Source organism: Colobus angolensis, unplaced genomic scaffold, assembly GCF_000951035.1.
Source record: "Colobus angolensis palliatus isolate OR3802 unplaced genomic scaffold, Cang.pa_1.0 Scaffold111, whole genome shotgun sequence".
In the NCBI taxonomy this organism is placed as follows: domain Eukaryota; kingdom Metazoa; phylum Chordata; class Mammalia; order Primates; family Cercopithecidae; genus Colobus; species Colobus angolensis.
The window spans coordinates 5,140,317-5,161,054 of NW_012112142.1; the positions used below are offsets into that span (position 1 = coordinate 5,140,317).

The 20,738-nt window shown below is 39.6% G+C and overlaps 1 protein-coding gene across 1 annotated transcript in view; it reads right to left on the reverse strand.

The window, feature by feature from the left end:
- The window catches only part of ARHGAP10 (Rho GTPase activating protein 10), a 341,948-nt gene that overhangs the window by 135,012 nt on the left and 186,198 nt on the right, over nucleotides 1-20,738 (reverse strand). The window contains exon 13 of the mRNA XM_011956701.1: nucleotides 20,233-20,298. Coding sequence (XP_011812091.1) covers nucleotides 20,233-20,298 — 66 coding nt within the window. The remainder of the gene's footprint in view (nucleotides 1-20,232; nucleotides 20,299-20,738) is intronic.

Sequence of the window (20,738 nt, forward strand, 5' to 3'; positions counted from 1 at the left end):
CTGCTGGGACACACACCCATCTGGACCAGTGGAACAGTCTTCTGGACTCAAGTCCTTAGCCAGTATTCCCACACAGTCCCAGTACTTCTTGAGTCTTCCCCAGGTCCATCTGGGGCAGAAAGCCACATCAACTTCTGAGTCCTGAAGAGACTTGTGGCAAGCCTGGGCTTAGAGCATCCTCTAGTGCTGAGACACTGCAGTGGTCACAGGCTCTTGCTTAGAATCCTGGAAGGCCCTCTGAAGAACAGGCACAAAGCTAGACGGGGTAGATGAAAATAGCTAATCCCTCAATGCGCAAACACTCAAACACTGTCACACATCTACAAGCATCGAGAGCATTCAGGGACTGGCACAGTGGCGAGTGCCTGTAATCCCAGCTTGGAAGGCTGAGGGAGAAGGACTACTTGAGCATAGGAGTTCAAGGCCGTAGTGTGCTATGACTGCACCTATGAATAGTCTCTGCGCACCATCCTGGGCAACAGAGCAAAACCTTGTCCCTAAAAAAATAATTTTTAAAAGAACATTCAGGGAAATATGACCTCACCTAACAATATAAGGCAATATAAGGCAACAGAGACCAACCCTAAAGTGATGAAGATGTGCGATCTCTCAGACAAAGAATTCAAAGAAACTGGGTTTCCTTCTCAACAAACTTCAAGAAAATACAGAGAATCAATTCAGAAATGTATTGGGGAAATTTAACGGAGAGATTGAAATAATTTTAAAAATCAAAACGAAATCCTGAAGCTGAAAAAGTATAAATGCATGACCTGAATTCAGGTTAAGTATTTTTTCCACTCAGACTGAATGTTCGTATTTCACATATTAAAAGTAATTTCCACGCCAAACCTGTCTGGAGATGTAATATTCTATTCAGTATATGTCTCATATTACCTTTTTATTGTTTTTTCCATATTTTATTTCCAACTTTTAAGTTCAGGGGTACATATGCAGGATGTGCAGGTTACACAGGTAAATGTGTGCCATAGTCATCTGCTGCACAGATCATCCCATCACTCAGGTATTAAGCCCAGCATCCATTAGCTATTCTTCCTGATCCTCTCCCTCCTCCCACCCCCTCGCCCTCCCACAGGCCCCAGTGCGTGTTGTTCCCCCTATTGGTCCATGTGCTATTATTTAGCTCCTACTTATAAGTGAAAACATGAGATACATGGTTTTCTGTTTCTGCATTACTTTGCTAAGGATAATGGGCTCCAGCTCCATCCATGTCCCTGCAAAGGACACGGTCTCGTTCCTTTTTATGGCTGCATAGTATTCCATGGTATATTACATGTACTGCATTTTCTTTATTCAGTCTATCATCGATGGGCATTTGGGTTGATTCCATGTCTTTGCTATTGTGAAAAGTAATGCAATGAACATACACATGCACGTGTCTTTATAACAATTTACATTCCTTTGGGTATATACCCAGAAATGGTATTGCTGGGTCAAATGGTATTTCTGCCTCTAAGCCTTTAAGGAATCGCCACACTGTCTTCAATAATGGCCGAACTAATTTACACTCCCACCGACATTGTAAAAGTGTTCCTTTTTCTTCACAATCTCGCCAGCATCTGTTGTTTTTCTGACTTTTTAATAACAGCTATTCTGATCGGCTTGAGATGGTACCTCATTGTGGTTCTGACTTGCATTTCTCTAATGATTAGTGATGCTGAACTTTTTTTTCATATGTTGGTTGGCCACATGTATGTCTTCTCTTGAGAAGTGTCTGTCCATGTCCTTTGCCCACTTTTCAATGAGGTTGTTTTTCTCATGTAATTTTAAGTTCCTTATAGATTCTGGATATTACACCTTTGTCAGATGGATAGATTGCAAAAATTTTCTCCCATTCTGTAGGTTGTCTGTTTGCTCTGGTGACAGTTTCTTTTGCTGTGCAGAAGTTCTTTAGTTTAATAAGATCCCATTTGTCAATTTTTGCTCTTGTTGCAATTGCTTTTGGTATCTTCATCATGAAAACTTTGCCTGTGCGTATGTCCTGAATGGTCTATTATCTTTAATTTAAAAAGTTCTAAATTCCAAAACACACCAAGCCTTGGAATTTTCAGATGAAGAATCATGAACCTGTATTCCACCTTCTCTCCAAATACAGAGGTATTACCTGGAAAGATACTAGGTCAACCTTGGTTTTTGCTTTTAATAGTTTCTATGGTGCCTTGTATAGAATAGTTGGACAGAACAGGTATAGCTAAGGGTTGATCTGACTTGAAATTGATATAGAACTATGGATATAGACTTGGGCCAAAATGGACACTACAATTCAGAACTGAAAAATTAAAGTTAAAATATCCAAATTATTGTGATTTTTCAGGACATAAATGCTCAGTGATGATATTGATATCAATATTTTCTAACTTTTAACAAAAATTTGTAACCTGGTGAATGTGTTTACAGGCTGAAAGTTTTTTTCTCTCTCTTAATAAATGAGATTGAGATTGGTTCTGATAGTTAGCAAACAAAAGGTAAGCTAATCTCCACTACAGTGATGAGCAGCTGATGGCAGCTGTCTCTGGGCAAAATGGATACGGTAAAATCAAATGTGTCTTACTTCCTACCATCTGTCTCCTCCAATCTCCCACAACACTGTCATATAGCGCTACTCACATCACCCACATCTTCCTTGAGGAGAGAGTCAAAAAGTGGGAAGCAGTCATGTTTCATCATCATCTCTGCTCAGTTGTTTCCCTCTCAAACCCAAATGGTGTTACCAGAGCCAGTGACCATTCAGCTCCAGAAAACACCTGCATGGAACTATTGAGCACTAGAGTGGGCATCCACTGGTCCCTGTAGGTGGGCTGGAGAAGCAACACAAAAAATAAGATGTTCTGGGATAGTTAAAAAATCATATACAAAAGGAAAATAAAACTTAAGAGGGCTGATAAATGCAGGTAAACAAGAGAGGTGGAGATAAAGGCTAGAGTGGCTACAACTGGCAAATAAATGTGATGAATCTGAAAACAAAGTAGCATCAGAATAAAGGAAGCAGAAGAAAAAAGACAGGTAATTTTTAAAAATAGAAATGGTAAACAGGGAGAAGAACACAAAATGAAAGGGAGGAAAAATTGGAAATAAATGAGAAGAAAGGCTAGAAATTACATAACATTTAATTTCCTGTTAATTTCACAGGAATTGTTGAGTACTTATATTTTAGGCAGTGAATTGCAATCAAGTGAAGACACAGGGTAAAATTAAAGAGACAATTAGGTTTAAGAGAGTAACCTGCAACTAAATAGGCCAAGAAGTTCTTATCTTTTCAGCTTCAGGGACAGTTTTTATATCTGATAGCTCTATACTCTTAATATCTCAACTTGTCCTTAGCCTATGGTATAAATTTAACAAATGAATTGAAAAATAAATGAACAATTAGTATATCGATGATTAATCAGTAAAGGAAATACAGAAATAAAATACAAGACAGAAAAAGATGTAACAACAAAGGAGAAGGGCTCAAAGTGAAAGATAAACACTTTTGATGGTAACAGACATGAAATGATTAAAAAGGATTTTGCAGCTGTATGATTCTACAGAAATACATTATCAAATTCCACGGTTCTATAAACCAACATTCAGCTCTCATCTAGTAACCAGCAGATTGCTTGGCCTGGAATGAGACAGTTCATCAATATTTGTGGAGTGACTGAATCATTTATTTGCACTCGCGTGTGTTGACAACAGGGGTAAAAGGTCATTAATGTTCATACTGGCATTCACGGGATTTACATCAGAAGCCGAACATTTCATTATTAATGAGGCACATGTGCATATATATACACACATGCACAAATACAAATACAGGTTTGCATATCCCTCTAGCACTGCAAAGACAGATTTACCTACAGGTTATACAATAAACATGCTTTTATGCACATAAAAAATTAATCATTATTTTAGATGCCTTATATGTATATAATTTCATAATTACTAATATTAGCTAATCTTGAAATATTCTTGAAAATGAAGGAAAAACGCACTCTTCATGAAATAATTAGAAAAACTTGTGAGGAAATATCTAGCCATCTGGCCAAGAATGAGGTATTAAGGTAATATTAAGAAAAGTAATGAAAAGACTCATGAGTACTGTTTCAGATCACAGGTGGATTACAAAAATGTGATAATGAGTCCCTTACATATATTTATAACTAGTCCTCAGTAAGCACTAATGTTTAAATGTCTGTGTAAGTATAGTGAACACTTTCTAGGCTATCTGCTGCACTGGGTTACGTAAAAATAAACAGGTTCATACACAAAGATACTCTTCCAAGATATTCAGCAATTCATAACATTATAACATTCTGTCAAAGATGTGTATTTATATTAAAATGGTTTTAAATATAAGCAGACAGAAGAATGATTCTCTCTACTCCATCAAAGGGACATATTCACCGTCATAAATTTAAGATATGGTATTTACATAATTCTAAAGCTTTGGGAGAAGAATGCATTATTTGTAACACTTACAAGTACATTAAATACTGCCAAGCAGCAGGGTAAGGGATAATTCCTAAGCACTGAGGCAGAAGATAAAGCATGGCTGTATAAAAATGAGATTCAACATAATACTGATTAACATTTTAAACTTTCTGGACCTTGGTACCTCCATTTAAATAAAAAACAAATGTATCTTGGAAATACAAATGTGTTAAGGTTACAAGATATAAACTATTACAGGTTAAGGTTACTGACATTTTTCCAACTCTGCCACCTTCTAGCTATGTGACCTAGCAAGTTATTCAACCTCTCTGTGCTCAGCTTCTTCATCTGAAAATGGGATTAATGATGGGAACTGGGTTGCTGTGAACATTAAAGGAGATAACGTTTATAAAGCAAGTGCATGAGCTTCGCACATACCAAGCAATCATTTAATGCTTTAATTGTAGTATAACACTCAAAATTAATTTCAAAATAGCTAGGCACGATACATATAAATGCCCTAACCAAGGCCTTTAATCTATAAGCCCACTTTCATAAAATAAAGCACACCCTGGGACGAGAGTCAAAATTTATTTAACGAGAATGACTCATGGAAAATATACAATTCCTGCTCACCAACAACATTTGTAAGTTCTTCCCCTGGATGATAATTATTTGAACAGCAGATACAGAAACATTACAGACAGTTATTACCTGCCAGCAACTAATCTGTTTTTCCCCTTCCTATAAGTCTTGCTTTCGCTTTCACGTTCGCCTTCACCTATGCTTTGTGTAAACACATTTCTGTATTGTGATGATTAGCCTCCCCATCAGCAGGCACTTTTAGGAAAGGTCTTAGGATCTCATTCCCACAGTCTTCCCACTTCCAAACAAACCAGAGACTAAACACAGAAACGAGACAGTTGGGCACGTGAGGGTGGCTGTGCCTACTGGGGTTGTCTGTCACATCCACTCACTATTGTCCCATCCCAGGAGAAAAGTGAGAAATATTTTTTAAAGTGCAAAGCAAATACCCACTTCTGGGTCTAATCCATATTTTTGGAAGTACTGACAATTTTAGGCCTCTAAAGATACATCTAAGGCTTGACACTAAGTCTCATCCTCTGGAATCCAAGTCTCAAATACAAAAGGTAGATAGTTTATTAGCTGCAGCCTCTGTATTAGGGTCAAAATGGACTGTATACTACAGGTGGCTGGCCTCGTTTTCAGTTTCTAGGCAACACAAGAGAAAGCATTTTAGCTTCAGACCAGACCCCCTAGGTTTGTTGCTATTCCTTCTATCCAAGCCACTGGCAAAGTGCCTAGACAGAGCCTAGAGGAAAGTGACAGACTAACAGCGAGTTTCCAATTTCATTAGTAACCTCTGCGGCCCCACACTCTCCCAGAGGTCTCCCTATCCTAGTATCTAACAGAGGCACTGGCTGTGACTCACTCAATGTGCCCTTCAGTTTTTCCTCACAGCATGAACCTTGGCAAAAGGAGTATCTCACAGCCTCTGGGCATTCCCATAGGATCAAGCTCCCACATCACCTCTAAGTTGCATTGTCCACCAACTCTTCCTCTCACCGTTTCTGCTGCCATAGGATAATTCTGACTTAAAGACAGGAGACTAGGCTCCAAACCCCAGCTTTGCCTAGTTGCGTGACCTGTGACAGGTTTACCCTACCTTGTTCTGGCCTCTGATACCACATGTGCAACTGAGCCTATTAATATGTATCTGCTCAACTACCTATGGAGTTTTATGGAGACTGTGTGAGACAGTGTGATATACTCCAAAAACATAAAATGCAATACGCTAAAATTTTTAATATATTGTCATATGCAGATTCTGTATTGACATTATGTCTGCTATGAAGAGACCTCCCAAGGTGTTGCAGCGATCCTCAGGAAAGGCAGTGCATCTTTCTTGGGCCAAGGATGCACCTTCAGAGGTCCATGAAGCAGTTGTTATTGAAAAAAGGCAGGTGTAACTTTAGAATGGCTTAATCCTGAATCTAGATGAACACTTTCAGAGAGTGATACTTAAATCTTCCCTCCTACTTACCTTTCCTACAGTACTCTCAAACTTTTAAACTTTTTTCTTTAAAAGCTTATCTTCTATTTTTCTTTCCTTCATCTCCAGCATCCTCAAAAAAAATGTCAGACTATATTATCTCCCATCTCCTCATGCTGACTGGTTAAGAGCATGGGCAGCAAGGGTATTTAAAACACAGTCTTGGAGGCAAGTTGTAGTATACTGCTCTCTACCTCTGAGACTTAGACAAATCAAATCACGTTTCTTCACTTCAGGGGCTCATGCAAATGGGGATAATACCACCTGTCTCATATGGTTCTTGTGAGAAGAGTAACACCTAAGAAAAAAATAAGTACAACCTCGCTATTATCTAGTTGACTTCCCAACCACTAAACCCAATGGTTGTTTGTTGTTCCTCCCCCAGTCTGACCTTTCTAGAGTATTTGACACAGCTGACTTCTTCCTTCTTGGAACCTCCCCTCTTATGGATTCCCTTACAACTATCCTCTCTTCCTTCTCCTCCTATACCTCTGTCTTATATCTCCATTATTCTTCCTCTCGTCATCAAAATAGAAGCATTCACAAAGATTCTGTCCTTTTCTCCACTATCATCTTGACTTAGACACTCAAAACCTTACCTCTCTAAGAATAATTCCTGCCATCTCTCCTGTTGCCTTCATTCTATTTCTTATAACATGGCACTTGCATTGAGAATATCCAAAACCAGTCTCTATCCCTCCCAAACCTACTGCTCATCTTGCATTCTGCCTTGGCTAAAGGTCTCATTCACCTCATCTTGGAAGCTCAGAGTCCGTTTTTGCTTTCCATCTCCCTGACTTCCAATATCCAGCAGGTCATCAGATTCTGTTTGTGTGCGAAGTCTCTCTTTCTATCTATCCTTTCTTTCCATCGCAAATACTCTAGTTTAAACCTCCATCATTTCTTATCTCAATTACTCCCCAAATTCAAGCAAACCACCCTGCCTTCCACCTTACCCCCATTCTATTCCCACCAATTCTACTCTCTGTCAAAGATCTCAAGACACACTCCCATCCAAATCTGTCAATAGCTCATGAGAGCCTACACAAAGAGCTAAGGCAAATGATGCAGCACAGCACCTGGGATCTGACACCCTCTGGATACAACTGCTCACAAAGCATCTTCCCACATCATATCACCCACTCACCACTACCAACATCACCCCAGGGTGGTGGGAGCACCCTCTGTTCCAATATCTACCCTTTGGAGCAAAGAGCAGGGTTGCTTGCAGCCTTAGCATGTAGAGATGGTGTCTCCTAGAGCAAAAGGCTTGCTTGCTGGCCATTATAAAATATCTGAGCTTCCTGCATTCAGAGTTTTTCCTCCTATAACACAACCAACTGTATCATCCATAAGTATCACCTTGCCATTATTGCAGTGCCCTTAGGAATCAGGGCTCAGGGAACCAGCACAAAATGCACTACTCTAGCTACTGACAGTAATAAACTGTCCTGTGTCAAAGATCCAGGAGTCTTGTGTCTTCTACTAGTATCCGTGGAACTACGCAGGATAACTGGTCAACATGAACGTGACTGAAATCTGTCTTGAAGTTAGACTGAAGATCATCTTTCAGAACAGGAGCCTTATTTCTAATATTATTTCCTCTAATGCCTTCCCTGTAAGAAATACCCCAAAAGTACAGACTAAAATCCATCTAACATGTGTATGGCCAGGCATAGGTAAGTATTAAAGTAAGCTGGAAAGGATGGGACAGCTAAATAAATTAATTTTCAAGCTCATCACTCATGTAGTACTAGAAAATGTTGCTAGAATAAATTAGAAAAGAGACTCAAATTCAAGGCCAAAGTGGGCCGTTGCTTTTTGCAAGATTCCTTTTCATTCCTCTGCTGCAGAGATGGAAAACATCGGAAAAGGCCTAATGGTGTCTCGCTGCTGCCCTCTGCCTCTCCACCTCAGAGCAGCTGTAGCAGCAGGTACTAAATCCCGGGAGGAAGAATGCCTGCTTCTGGTTTTCATGGTGTTTTGTGGTGTTCGTCTGTTTCTTTGGCTTCTGAGCAAAAGTTTGAGATAATCTGAAAACTGTGGTGTTCTTCCTGAGCCTCTGGCTATTTTACTGCTCAGGATATTTTAATGCTCAAATGTCCACAAATCACTGAAGAAGAGGAGGTTAAAAGCCAAACCAGTTAATTTTGCTGTTTGTTCTAAGAGCCACATAAAATTAACAGATAAAGTGAACTTGGGTGATGTATTTCCCCATGTAAATTGCTATTTTTAAAAAAAAACAGAAAGTTCTTCAATCTCCTAGAGCCTTAAATCAATAATGGGACTACTTAATTATAATTGGCCTCAATGACTGAATTTACCTCTAAATAAGACTCACACTTACTGGGCACTCAACATGTGCCAATGTCTTAAGCATTCTCTTCTAGTTCTCACAACAACCCCTTGAAGGAGACATGATCCTTATCCTGTTTCACAGATGATAAAATAAAGACACAGAGAGGTTACATGGCAGAGTTAATAAGGAGTAAAACTGAGATTACAATCAAGAAAGTCTTTTGGGCTAACGTTCTTCACCACTATGCTAACGGTGTACCATAAAATGTCACTGACCTCATCAGAATGTCATGCAAAAACATACAGCCTAGCATGCTTACTCTGGAGCAAGACAGTTCTACCAAGTTTCTTCTGTCTAAAAACACCTTCAGCACTACTTGAAAATATACCATTGTCGTTTTCTGACACCTATCCAACCTCCAACCCCAAATACACCCAGAAGCAAGATGATTTATTGTAATGATTGCATAAAGTCCTATTAATTTTCTTCATTTCTATTCCATGGATGTGTTAAAAAGGAAAATGTATAAAACCACGGGTAACAAAGAGAAAAGAAGGTTGAAGAATTCATGGGCTGAAAAAAAGAACAGTCATTGGACAACAGGAAAGTAGTAACAGTCCTAAACCAAGCCCTAAACGACATGGACGAGTGGTACAGGCAAAGACTCAGGGTTTGCCATCTCAGAGGAAGGATCTGCCCCTATTAATTTAACGTGACCATTCATTTGGAAACAAATAGTTTCTCAGAGTTTCCTTAAAACAAATAAGATTACTAATTGTGAAAATGAATATTCAGTCCTGATTTGCCTGGATTTAGTATTTCAATTTTGCATTTGCATTTCTGCAGACACTGCAAGACTCTTCAGCTCCCTCCCACAGAAGACTGTCCTCTATTTCCACCCACATTCACCTCACACCCATTTTGATTAAAAAATAGACAGAGAAACTCTAGTTTACTTGCTGTAAATTTTTCAAGGACAGCTGTTCTTTATTTTCTTCATTGCCCTTGGCAATTTACAATTAATGTGCAATTAGTAAAATATGTTTCAGGTTCACTCTGGGCATCTCCCTTTCCACATCCCTGAAGATTAATCCTGAAATTATACATTGTAATCTTCTACCAGAGCCCATCTTGAGAACCCCATACAATTCCAAAGTGTTCTGGAGGTAAAGCAATCTTCAAGCGGTACCGGTTTTCCAAAAATCTGAAACTTTGCTTTGCAAAGGAAGATAAATTCACTTTTACATGCGACAAATGAAAGATTGTCACATCTTATATGTGGCTTCCTACTTCTATCCCATGAATTCACAGCTTGTTACAATGCTGAATTTGATAACTGACAGCTTGCCTAGACCGACATTTTAATGCCATACTCTAGAAAATTAAAGTGAATATTCAAATCATCCACATATGGAAGATTTTTTAAGAGAAACTTCATAAACAAAAGTGGCACCCAAATTTAGTTTTAAATGGTAATGACTATTTTAGAAATAGCAACTAGAAGATGTTTTTAAGCAAAAGAGTCTTACTTTGTTTTTTCATATCATATAGTACATGCACCTAGGTGTCATGCAGGCCCAGAAAGAGACAATGCACTGCTTATAGGGGGCGGCTCATTTGTACTTACTCAAAGAAATGATATAATTACACTCCAATCTCTGAAACCATAAGACTCCTTCACATGTAACATGATGTACTTTTCTATGTCTGACATATTACCTGCAGTTTACAAAGATGCTAACATAAACTCATAAGAAAATGAAAACCAATCCTACATGTTATGTGGAAGTACCAATTCCAACCACATATAGAATAAATTCTTCCAATAACTCTAGAAATTGTTAAGACACATAATATTACCAATACGGAATTTTAGTCAAATCTGAATACTCAAGCAAAAAGCAATTGCTTACTGAGTGCTTACTATGTGTGCAAGGCATGCCTGTATTTAGAAATGAGAAGAGGCAAGCAAAGGATAAATAAGACATTTTCTCCAAGTAAACAGTAAAGTTCCAGAAACAAAGTAAACATAGAAAATATAACTTAAAATACCAGGCAATATAACTGCCAAATGAGGCACATGCACATTTCAAGATTAAAACAATGAAGGAGAAGGATGAAGAAGGAAATGAAGACAGGCATTTCCTATCTACTATGTGCAAAGACTCACTCTTTAATCTTCACAAAGCTGGGTGGGAGGTAGTGTGAATAATTTTTTTTTTTTAAAGGAACTAAGGGTCTGAGAGGTTAAGAATCCTTCCAAATGCTTATCTTATTGCACCACTTTGGAACTTAACCCTGACAGCTCCTTATCACTCAAAGGCAAAGTGAACCCTTCAGCAGAGTAATCTGAGTGCCTCCCTCCCTCCACTCTCCATTCCTATCACTCCTCCCATCTTGCCTGATGACCCTCAGGTCCCAAACGCATCACATTGTTTCCATCATCTATACTTTGACCCTTGTTCATCCCTCTGCCAAAATTCCTTTCTTCTCACACCCACATCCTTGCAAACCTGGACAATTCCTCTTGCCCTGCAGAGCTCGGCTTAAGAGTGAGAGATGTCGGAGGTGCAGGAGGGGCAGGGGAGAAGGCCAAGCCCACTGTTTTTCCAGAGATGTGGGCAGAGCAGATGACTCTGTCATGAGAGAGCTACAAATCATGGAGGCTGCACAGTAATGTTTGTCTTCAGTAAGACCAACACAGTGGAGGAAAGGTAGTATAAAGCTACTTGAGAATAAGGGAATATTTTCCCGCATAGGAGTAAACGACTACAGGGCACCAGAGGCCAGATGTGACACGGAGACAGCAGGTGGGGAGGGACTGGAGGTTAAGTGGTGGAATGAGTGAACAGGAGCTTCCATGAACACTTCTGAGTCTGTCTGGGATTCACCTAAAACACATTTGATATTGTAACTGCTTTTGGCTTCTGACATAATGAAACTTGATTACATTTAGCCATTTTGTTATTTCTTCCCTCAACCTCACATTTTAGGATGGCAGTTCTACCTTACATCCACATGCTCTCTGTCATTATCCCAAATGGTATATGGCCCCATGACCCAGGGCCTTCATAAACCCTACTCTCTCAGGAAAGCCCCTGTGGCTTCTTCTGTCCCCTAAAGGCAGAATATTCGAAAATTCTTCTCTCCACCTGACTATTCCTATTGGATCTCTCACTGTCTAAAGCAGAGAGACCCAACCATCAACAATTCTGATTCAACTGATGTGGACTGAGACCAGTAATCTGAATTTCCAAGAAGTACCCCTAGTGCTCCTGGTATACGTTACGGGGTCATGGACCTCTCAATTTCCTTGACATCCTTAATTACCCAAACTAACACTTCAAGGTAAGATTCCTTGCAGAATTCCTATCCTCTATATACAGCCAACTGCTAAATGTGACCGGTACGACTTCAGCAAAATCATTCCGCTGTATCTGCACTGTCTACCCCACTGCCAAACCTATTATCCAGAATCAGTTACCTCACTTATACATACTGCATCCTAAGCAGAACCCTGGGGCATCCCATGCATGACTACCAATATTAGTTTTCATATTTACTTTCTGAATGCCTGCTTCTTTGCTACCTATCACCTTCTAGTATTTACCCAGTTCCTTTACAATCAAATGCATATGCCTGATTACCTGCCTTTACTGTTTCTCCATGTTTCCTTCACAACCAAGTTTGTCTTTTCTCAGTCACCCTGTCTCTATATCTTTGCTGAGTTTTCTCTAAATGCCAAAATATACTTTCCCATCCTCTGAATCTGAGGAAGCCTACTCCTAAAGACAGTCCTCAATTAACATCACATTCTTCCCAATCCTTCAACAGGCACTCAGATGCTCTTAATCGGTGCAAATTTGCAACGTTTTGATCATCTGGTATACTTCAATTACTTAGAAATCTTGTTTTGTCACCCACTAATAAATCAAGGATTGCATGTAACCAACCTTGAACACGTATCCCAGAAGTCTAGAGCATGGCTATGCACGTCCTGTGATGCCCCAATAAATACTGGTTAACTGACTGGCTTCTGATTAGAACTAGGGTTTAGCTACAGTAAGTCTTCTGCTACTGAGGCAACGAAAAGAACGTTCTGCTATTGTCTTAGGGACTTTGCTGATTTGTTTGGATTTAGGTTGCAGGGGTTTTGTTTGTTTTCTGAAACAGAGTTTCGCTCTTGTTACCCAGGCTAGACTGAAGTGGCACAATCTCGGTTCACTGTAACCTCCACGGGTTCAAGTGATTCTCCTGCCTCAGCCCCCCAAGTAGCTGGGATTACACGCACCCACCACATGCCCAGCTAATTTCTGTATTTTTGGTAGAGACGGGGTTTCACCGTGTTGGCCAGGCTAGTCTCAAACTCCTGAACTCAGGTGATTCACCCATCTCGACCTCCCAAAGTGCTGGGATTATAGGCATGAGCCACGGCGCCCAGCCAGGTTGTGTTGTTCTTTAAAAGACATTAAGAGAAAAACTCCCAATGTAGCAGGAAACTATCAACATGAAGATAACAATCATGTATCCCATTTCTCCAGCACACAAGCAACTCTTCCATTAGGGCAGTGGTCTCCCAAGCTTTGCTACATATTAGAATCACCTGGGGAGATGAAAAAAATCCTACTTCCCAGTCCACATCAAATAGCAATTAAGTCAGGCTGACATGGTGTGAGAGCCTGGCATCAACATTTTTAAGGCCAGCCACAGTGGCTCACGCCTGTAATCCCAGCACTTTGAGAGGCCGAGGAGGGTCGATCACTTAGGATCAGGAGTTCGAGACCAGCCTGGCCAACATGGTGAACCACTACCTCTACTAAAAATACAAAAAAATTAGCTGGGCGTTGTGGCCCACGCCTGTAATCCCAGCTACGCGGGAGGCCGAGGCAGAAGAATCATCTCAATCTGGGAGGCGGAGATGGACGCTGCAGTGAGTGAAGATCATGCCACTGTACTCCAGCTTGGGCAACAGAGGGAGACTCCGTCTCCAAAAAACTCAGGTAATTTCAAAGTGCAGCAAAATTTGAGAACAAATGCTTTAGGAAGTCTTTTTGCTTGGTATAAGAAAGCAGTCACTTCCTAGTGGTAGAGCCGGTAAGTATTATTAGCAAATATTTGGCAAATGGATGAAAGACCAGTTGATGTGACTCTCACACGTGCCAAAACATCATGAGCAAACTACTCTATGGAAAAATATGGTTTGTTAATTTATGCTGATACTGTAGCAAAATGGAGTTTTTTCTCATCTCAAAGCTAGAATAATTTATAAATAATTGCCAGTCCTACCAAGATATATTAATATCCATAGGTCATATATGTTATTTAAGGTATGTTATACACTAAAAATGTCATCTTAGAGTACTGAGAAGAATAGTACATTTTAGACATTTCTCTGAAGCCTTGCAAATACTCCAATAATATCACAAATAAAGTTTTTAATAAATATGTCAAATGTCATTTTCAAAAGAACATGTTAAGAAAGATGTAAGGAGAACTGAGCCACCTTCAGAAGCAACTGGAGGCCAGAAGAGAATTTAGTAGAAAAGGAAAAATGAGTGCAATCTTATGTAATTTCTGTTTTAATTCTTAGTTTTGTACAAAGGTAAGTATGAGAGAGTAAGATCCCAAGAATTGAATAGTTAATACAGCAAGTGTTGTCTGAGGCCAACTCAATGCCAGGCACAACGTGTGTCCTCAGAGACACTTGGTCATCTGCTCTAGGAGCTACAGGCAGGACTAGATTCTCAGTACTCATGTGAGAAACATGACATATTCTTTCTTTTCTCAGTCAACCATAGCTTGGGCTACTCTACGAGATCGTGAATTAAATTTCCCCAACTGGCTTACTCATCCTCACAGCTGTCGTGCTGGGTCTGTGCCCCAGGTAGGCTGGAGAGCTAGAGAGCTGAAAGGCCCCTAAGTACAGACCAGGAATGGCCAATAGAAAGACAATGTGACCCACCTATGCAATTATACGTCTTCTAGTAGCCATACTAAATAAAGTACAAGGAACCAAGTCAAAATGATTTCAATCGGCAAAACGTTTTATCATTTTTCAACATGGGTTTACACTGATCATGAAAACATTTTTCAAAGATCTTAATGAGGGCCGGGCACAGTGGCTCACGCCTGTCATCCCAGCACTTTGGGAGGCCAAGGTGGGCGGATCATGAGGTCAGGAGATCGAGACCATCCTGGCTAACACGGTGAAACTCCATCTCTACTAAAAATATGAAAAATTAGCCAGGCGTGGTGGCGGGCACCTGTAGTCCCATCTACTGTGAAGGCTGAGGCAGGAGAATGGCGTGAACCCGGGAGGCCGAGCTTGCAGTGAGCCGAGATGGCGCCACTGCACTCTAGCCTGGGCAACAGAATGAGACTCCGTCTCAAAAAAAAAAAAAAGAAAAGAAAATCTTAATGAGACAGTTTTTCTTATTCAGCCTTTAAAATCCAGTGTATTTAAATAAATGTATCTCATTTTATATATACATATGTTGTGATATAACGGAAGCTGTAAGATCATAAAAATACCTTTTGGTTTTGATACTATAACCAAACGAAACCAAACAATATACTGGCCCTCCTAAGGCTGCCTGATTGCAGATGAACAGTTTCATGATTTTTTTACACTAAGCTTCTAAGTGGGTATCTTCATCATCTTATTCATTTTGAATAAATCACTGGTTTAATAAATGCAACTTTAGGAAAGACCTCTGAGTAAATGTGATAAATTAATCAAAATGGGATTTTATTTTCATGATCAAAAACTACTTGAAATTACCTCCATTCATAAAAATTTCAGTCAAATATTTCATTTCAAAAGTTTTAGCCATAATCCTATATCTTCTATCAACATCCATAAAATATATGACCTAATCTAGAATAAGCCAATAATTTGTCCATATTACTTTTTGAAACTCTCAAGTTAAAATGCTCTCCTTTGTTCATGGTAATCTGTCTATGGCTTCAGAAAAAAACTAATTTATGGCAGAATTAAATCAAAATCTGATTGAATTAAGGAGGATTAGAATGTGAACAAGGTGGGAAAGGACCCTCTGTATATAAGCCTCTCGTAAGTGAAGCTCACTTCACAATCGAGCAGTGGAAGCAGCTGGAGGACATGGGAGAACCTAGTGGAGGAGACAAGTGGCCATGACAGAACAATTTAGAGAAGTACATGTGTTGTCGGTTTATCATATCTTGAAAAACCCATGTCTCTAAATTGTGAATCTGTCTGCTGCCTTCAATGTATCAGCTCAATTTTCAAGGAATCTGATGGGGAAGGTTCATTGTGCCTCTTCTGCTCTGTGGTCACTCTGAAGAATGCCAGCAGGCCCAACTACCAGCTGGGGAAGGCAGTTTCCAAATAAAGGAAGTAAAGCCCCAGCTGAGAGCTATTCTACACCCAAATCAAAGGATGCTGATGTTCCAAGTGCATGCGATCTTGGATGGTGACACAGAAACAATCAATGTATCATTTTTGATGACTGGAGGCGTGTTTGTTGTGGACATTTCTAAAAGAATCACAGAGAATATGCTGAGAGATTCAAACACATCATCTGTATCCTCTCTGGCCACCATTACTGGGAGGCAGATGTGGGGGCAAGCAAAGAATGGGATCTAGGTGTTTGCTAACAATCTGTTAATTGTACTAACAAGGGGCAATTCCACTGTCTTCAGAACTTGGCTTCCAGGCTCTAGGTTTGAGAAAAGAAGAGCTCCTCTCAGGCAGCACACTGTGCCTTTACCCTCTAGATAAGCCCCTGCAGCTATACCATGTAGAAATTTTCCTGGATGTGGACATTGGAATCACTTCCTTTTGCAACATCAGCAATGGATCCCGTATCTTTACCATTCACTGAAGTTTCTGCTACAGAGCCACAGAAATTACTCCTTCACTGAAGTTTCTACTACAAAGCCACAGAAATTGCTCCTGTGAATCCAATTTATGATGTTCAGGCTTCCTGAGTATCTGTCCTGTGAATAATCTGGGCACTGCCAGATCTCCAGTTTATCTTGAGCTAAGGCAAATAAACTTTTGGCCACAAAAACAATTAGAGAAAAATTACTTCGTGCTCAAAGCTAAAAACTTTTTCTGGTTGGCGCAATCCATGGGACAAAGTTACAGGAGAAAAATATGGAACATTTCATAAGTTATACACACAAACTGAATAGATGGCTTAAGAAAAATTCATTTAAACAGTAAGTATTGTCACAGTAGTCTCTGGGTTTATGTTTATGTTCCAATAAATATGTTCTAAGCAGTCAGATCAAAAACAGGAAGACACGAGATGAAACGGTAAGAAAAAGGCTAATGGCTTTAACCAAACCATATGAAATACTAGTTTTTAGATAATCATATTTAGAACACAAAAACAGTGATTGGAAGTAATTCTTCAATTAGATCTCATTAAATGCTTCTGGTCATTAGTCATGTAGACTCAAGAAGTGTCCAGTAGTTGTTAATGCTATTTACCAACTATTTCTCTCTTTACCTGTTTTCCAAGCTCACTGTGGCCTCGATCCCTGGGATCAAGTGACCCTCCCACCTCAGCCTCCTGATTAGCTGTCACCACAAGCACACCTCAGCTAATTTTTAAAACTTTTTACAGAGACAGGGTCATGTTATGCTGCCCAGACTGGTCTTGAACTCTTGGGCTCAAGCAATCCTCCCACCTCAACCTCCCAAAGTGCTGGGATTACAGATGTCAGCCAGTGGCACCAAGCTGTCCTCATCATTTTCAATAATAAGTCCTGACTGTTGATTCTTTTAAACTCTTATTTTTAGTCTATTACTCCACTGAAAGCAAAAGTTTCAGTAATGGAAGACCTTTGGGGGAAAAAATATTCAAAAAGAAAAATATATGCTTTTTGTCTCTTATTTTTAAATGAGAAAAGCTAACATAAAATGTGTAGACCTATTCAACATCTATATACTTATAAAAACATACTCAATACATCCAGATTCCAATATATATTTATGCCATTCAATGTACACAACACTCCATGAAACCACACATACCAATCAGAAAGCCTTCTAGATAGATCTGCATCTATTCAGGCAGAAATAAGTGTGCATAAAACATGCCCTTTTGGGAAAGAATTTATCCAAATTAATAAGCATGCAAATGACACAAAGTTCTACTTGAGAAACTCAGAAAAAAAGAAACATGAGTATTAAGAGAAAGATACTGAAATTGCAGGGTTTTTTTTTTTTTTCCTGAAATTCTTTCGAGGTACCAGGATAAGAAACAAATTTGCCAGCTCAACTTCAGTGCAGACTGAAATGAATAAAAACCTGTCAGTGTGAATTGCCACTGTAAGAGAATGTGGGAAGAATGGCTTTCTGTGGCATGGGTTGTTGTTATTGATAAGCAAATCCCCAAATCATAGAACAGCTCCTACTCTGCCATTATCCGACACACTAATTTCACAGGTGGCAGTTCTGTCTTTGTAACAAAGACCTTGTTTGGAGAGAGAATGTGAAGGCAGTACATCACCCACTAAGGCATCCAAAGTCAGACTGTAATATAGAATATATGAGAGTGAATTAAATATTCCATTTATACACACTTCACTAGATCTCTAAAGAAAGAGAATGTCAACCTCCAGAAAAAGCCTGTTTTGCAATGTTTAATATTTCATTTCTCTAAAGTCTGCTGGAATGACTGCATAGCAAAAGGGCCCAATTTTTGCTTAGAGACTTTAAAAAAAAGTTTTGGGCTATTGGTCAGTGGAGCAGTTAGCTTTCCTTAAATTTAAACTGGAAAAACAACTCAAATATTTATCAATAGGTGAATGGATAAACAAATTGTGGTATATCCATATAATGGAATATTACCAGGCAATAAATAGAAATTTATAGAGCTAAGTATCCACCCAATTGATGAATCTCAAAAGCATTACACACACAAAGCCAGAGTAAAAGACTATAAACTGCATGATTCCATTTATACAAAAATGCTGAAAATGTTAAAAAAAAAAAAAAAAAAAACAATGGAGGGGGCACAGAACATGCGTGATAGAAAGTAGCTCAGGGACAGGTATGGTGGCTCATATCTGTAATTCCAGCACTTTGGGAGGCCCAGGCGGCAGGAGGACTGCTGGAGCCCAGGAATTTGAGGCTGCAGTGAGCTATGACTGCACCACTACACTCCAGCCTGGGTGACACAGTGAGACCCTGTCTTAAAAAAAATAAAATAAAAAAGCAACGCAGCAAATACAGGAAAGGAGGGAGGCAGGGGCCAGAAAAGAACTCAGTGAGGGAAACAAATTTTCTATGTATGTAATAGTATCACAACTGTGTATGTTTTCAAAACTCTTCCATTTGTATAATTAAAATCAGTGAATTTTACTGTCTGCAAATTATACCTCAATAAAGCAGATTTTTTTTTTTTTTTTTTTTGAGATGGAATCTCGCTCTATGACCCAGGTTCCAGCCTCGATTTCGGCTCACTGCAACCTCTGTCTCCCAGGTTCAACCAATTCTCCTGCCTCAGCCTCCCAAGTAGCCAGGATTACAGGTGTGTGCATCACGCCCAGCTAATTTTTGTATTTTTAGTAGAGATGGGGTTTCACCATGTTCGCCAGGATGGTCTCCAACTCCCAGCCTAAGGTGATCTGCCCACCTCAACCTCCCAAAGTGCTGGGATTACAGGCATGAGCCACCACATCTGGCAAGTTGATTGTTTTAAATAGAGACCCACACAACAATGGAGGGTGGAGAGTATCTTCAGAGTGCTTCAACAAAAAGTGATTACGATGAATTGCACATCACTGCTGATTCTTCTAAGGATTCTTATGGGCTGAACTGTATCCCCCTAAAATTCTTATGTTGAAGCCTTAACCACTAGTTTCTCAGAATGGGACTGTGTTTAGAGATGGGAGCTTTAAAGATGTAAGTAAGTTAAAAGGCAGCCTTTAGGGTGGGCCCTAATCTAATAGGCCCTTATAAGAAGAAGAAACTTCGACATGTAAAAGAGACACCAGGGACATGGGTGCACAGAAAAAAAGGCAATCTAAGGACACAGCGGGAAGGTGGCCACCTGCAAGCCAAGAGGGAAGGCCTCAGAAGAAACCTTGAATTTGACACCTTGATCTTGAACTTGCAGCCTTCAGAACCATGAGAAAATAAATTTCTATTCTTTAAGCCACCCAATTTGTACTATCTTGCTCTGGCAGATCTAACAGACTAAGACACTTCTCATTTCAACACAGACCTCATGTTTTAATACAGGAAAGAAATATGTAAATAAAAAGGAAAATCCCTCATTGTCATAGTAAATGAATAACTGACCCTTCTGATACTCAGAATGAGCATTTTGTGTTAGCACATTTCATTTTGTAACACTTAAACGCAAGAAGTATTTTAATGACTTTTAGATTTTACATACCTATAGCCTCTCATGAATGAAATGATTCATATTACCTCGTGTTTCAACAGCACTGATGCATTTTCTGATAATTGTGAACCCCAACTTATCCAACTGTGCACCTACAAGAAACAGTTTTAAAACATTAAGTGTACAATTATTACCACATTTCTCTTCCTTTTAAAAACAGGAAAAAAATTTTAAATCCAAACTAATTTTTAGATTACTATTAAAAAGCTAAAGGTAGATGGGCACAGGGGCTCACACTTGTAATCCCACCACCTTGGGAGGCCAAGGGAGAATGATCACTCGAGCCTGGGAGTACCTGACTTGCCTGGGGAACATGGCTAGGCCCCACCTCTACTAAAGATGTTTTTAAATTAGTCAAGTTCAATGATGGGTGCCTGTAGTCCCAGCTGTTCAAGGGGCTGAAGGAGGAGGATAGCTTCAGCCCAGCAGGTAGAGGCTGCAGTGAGTCATGATCATGCCACTGCACTGGGTGACAGAGCAACACACTGTCTCCCAAAAAAAAAAAAAAGCTTAAAGCTATGTGTGTCTATAT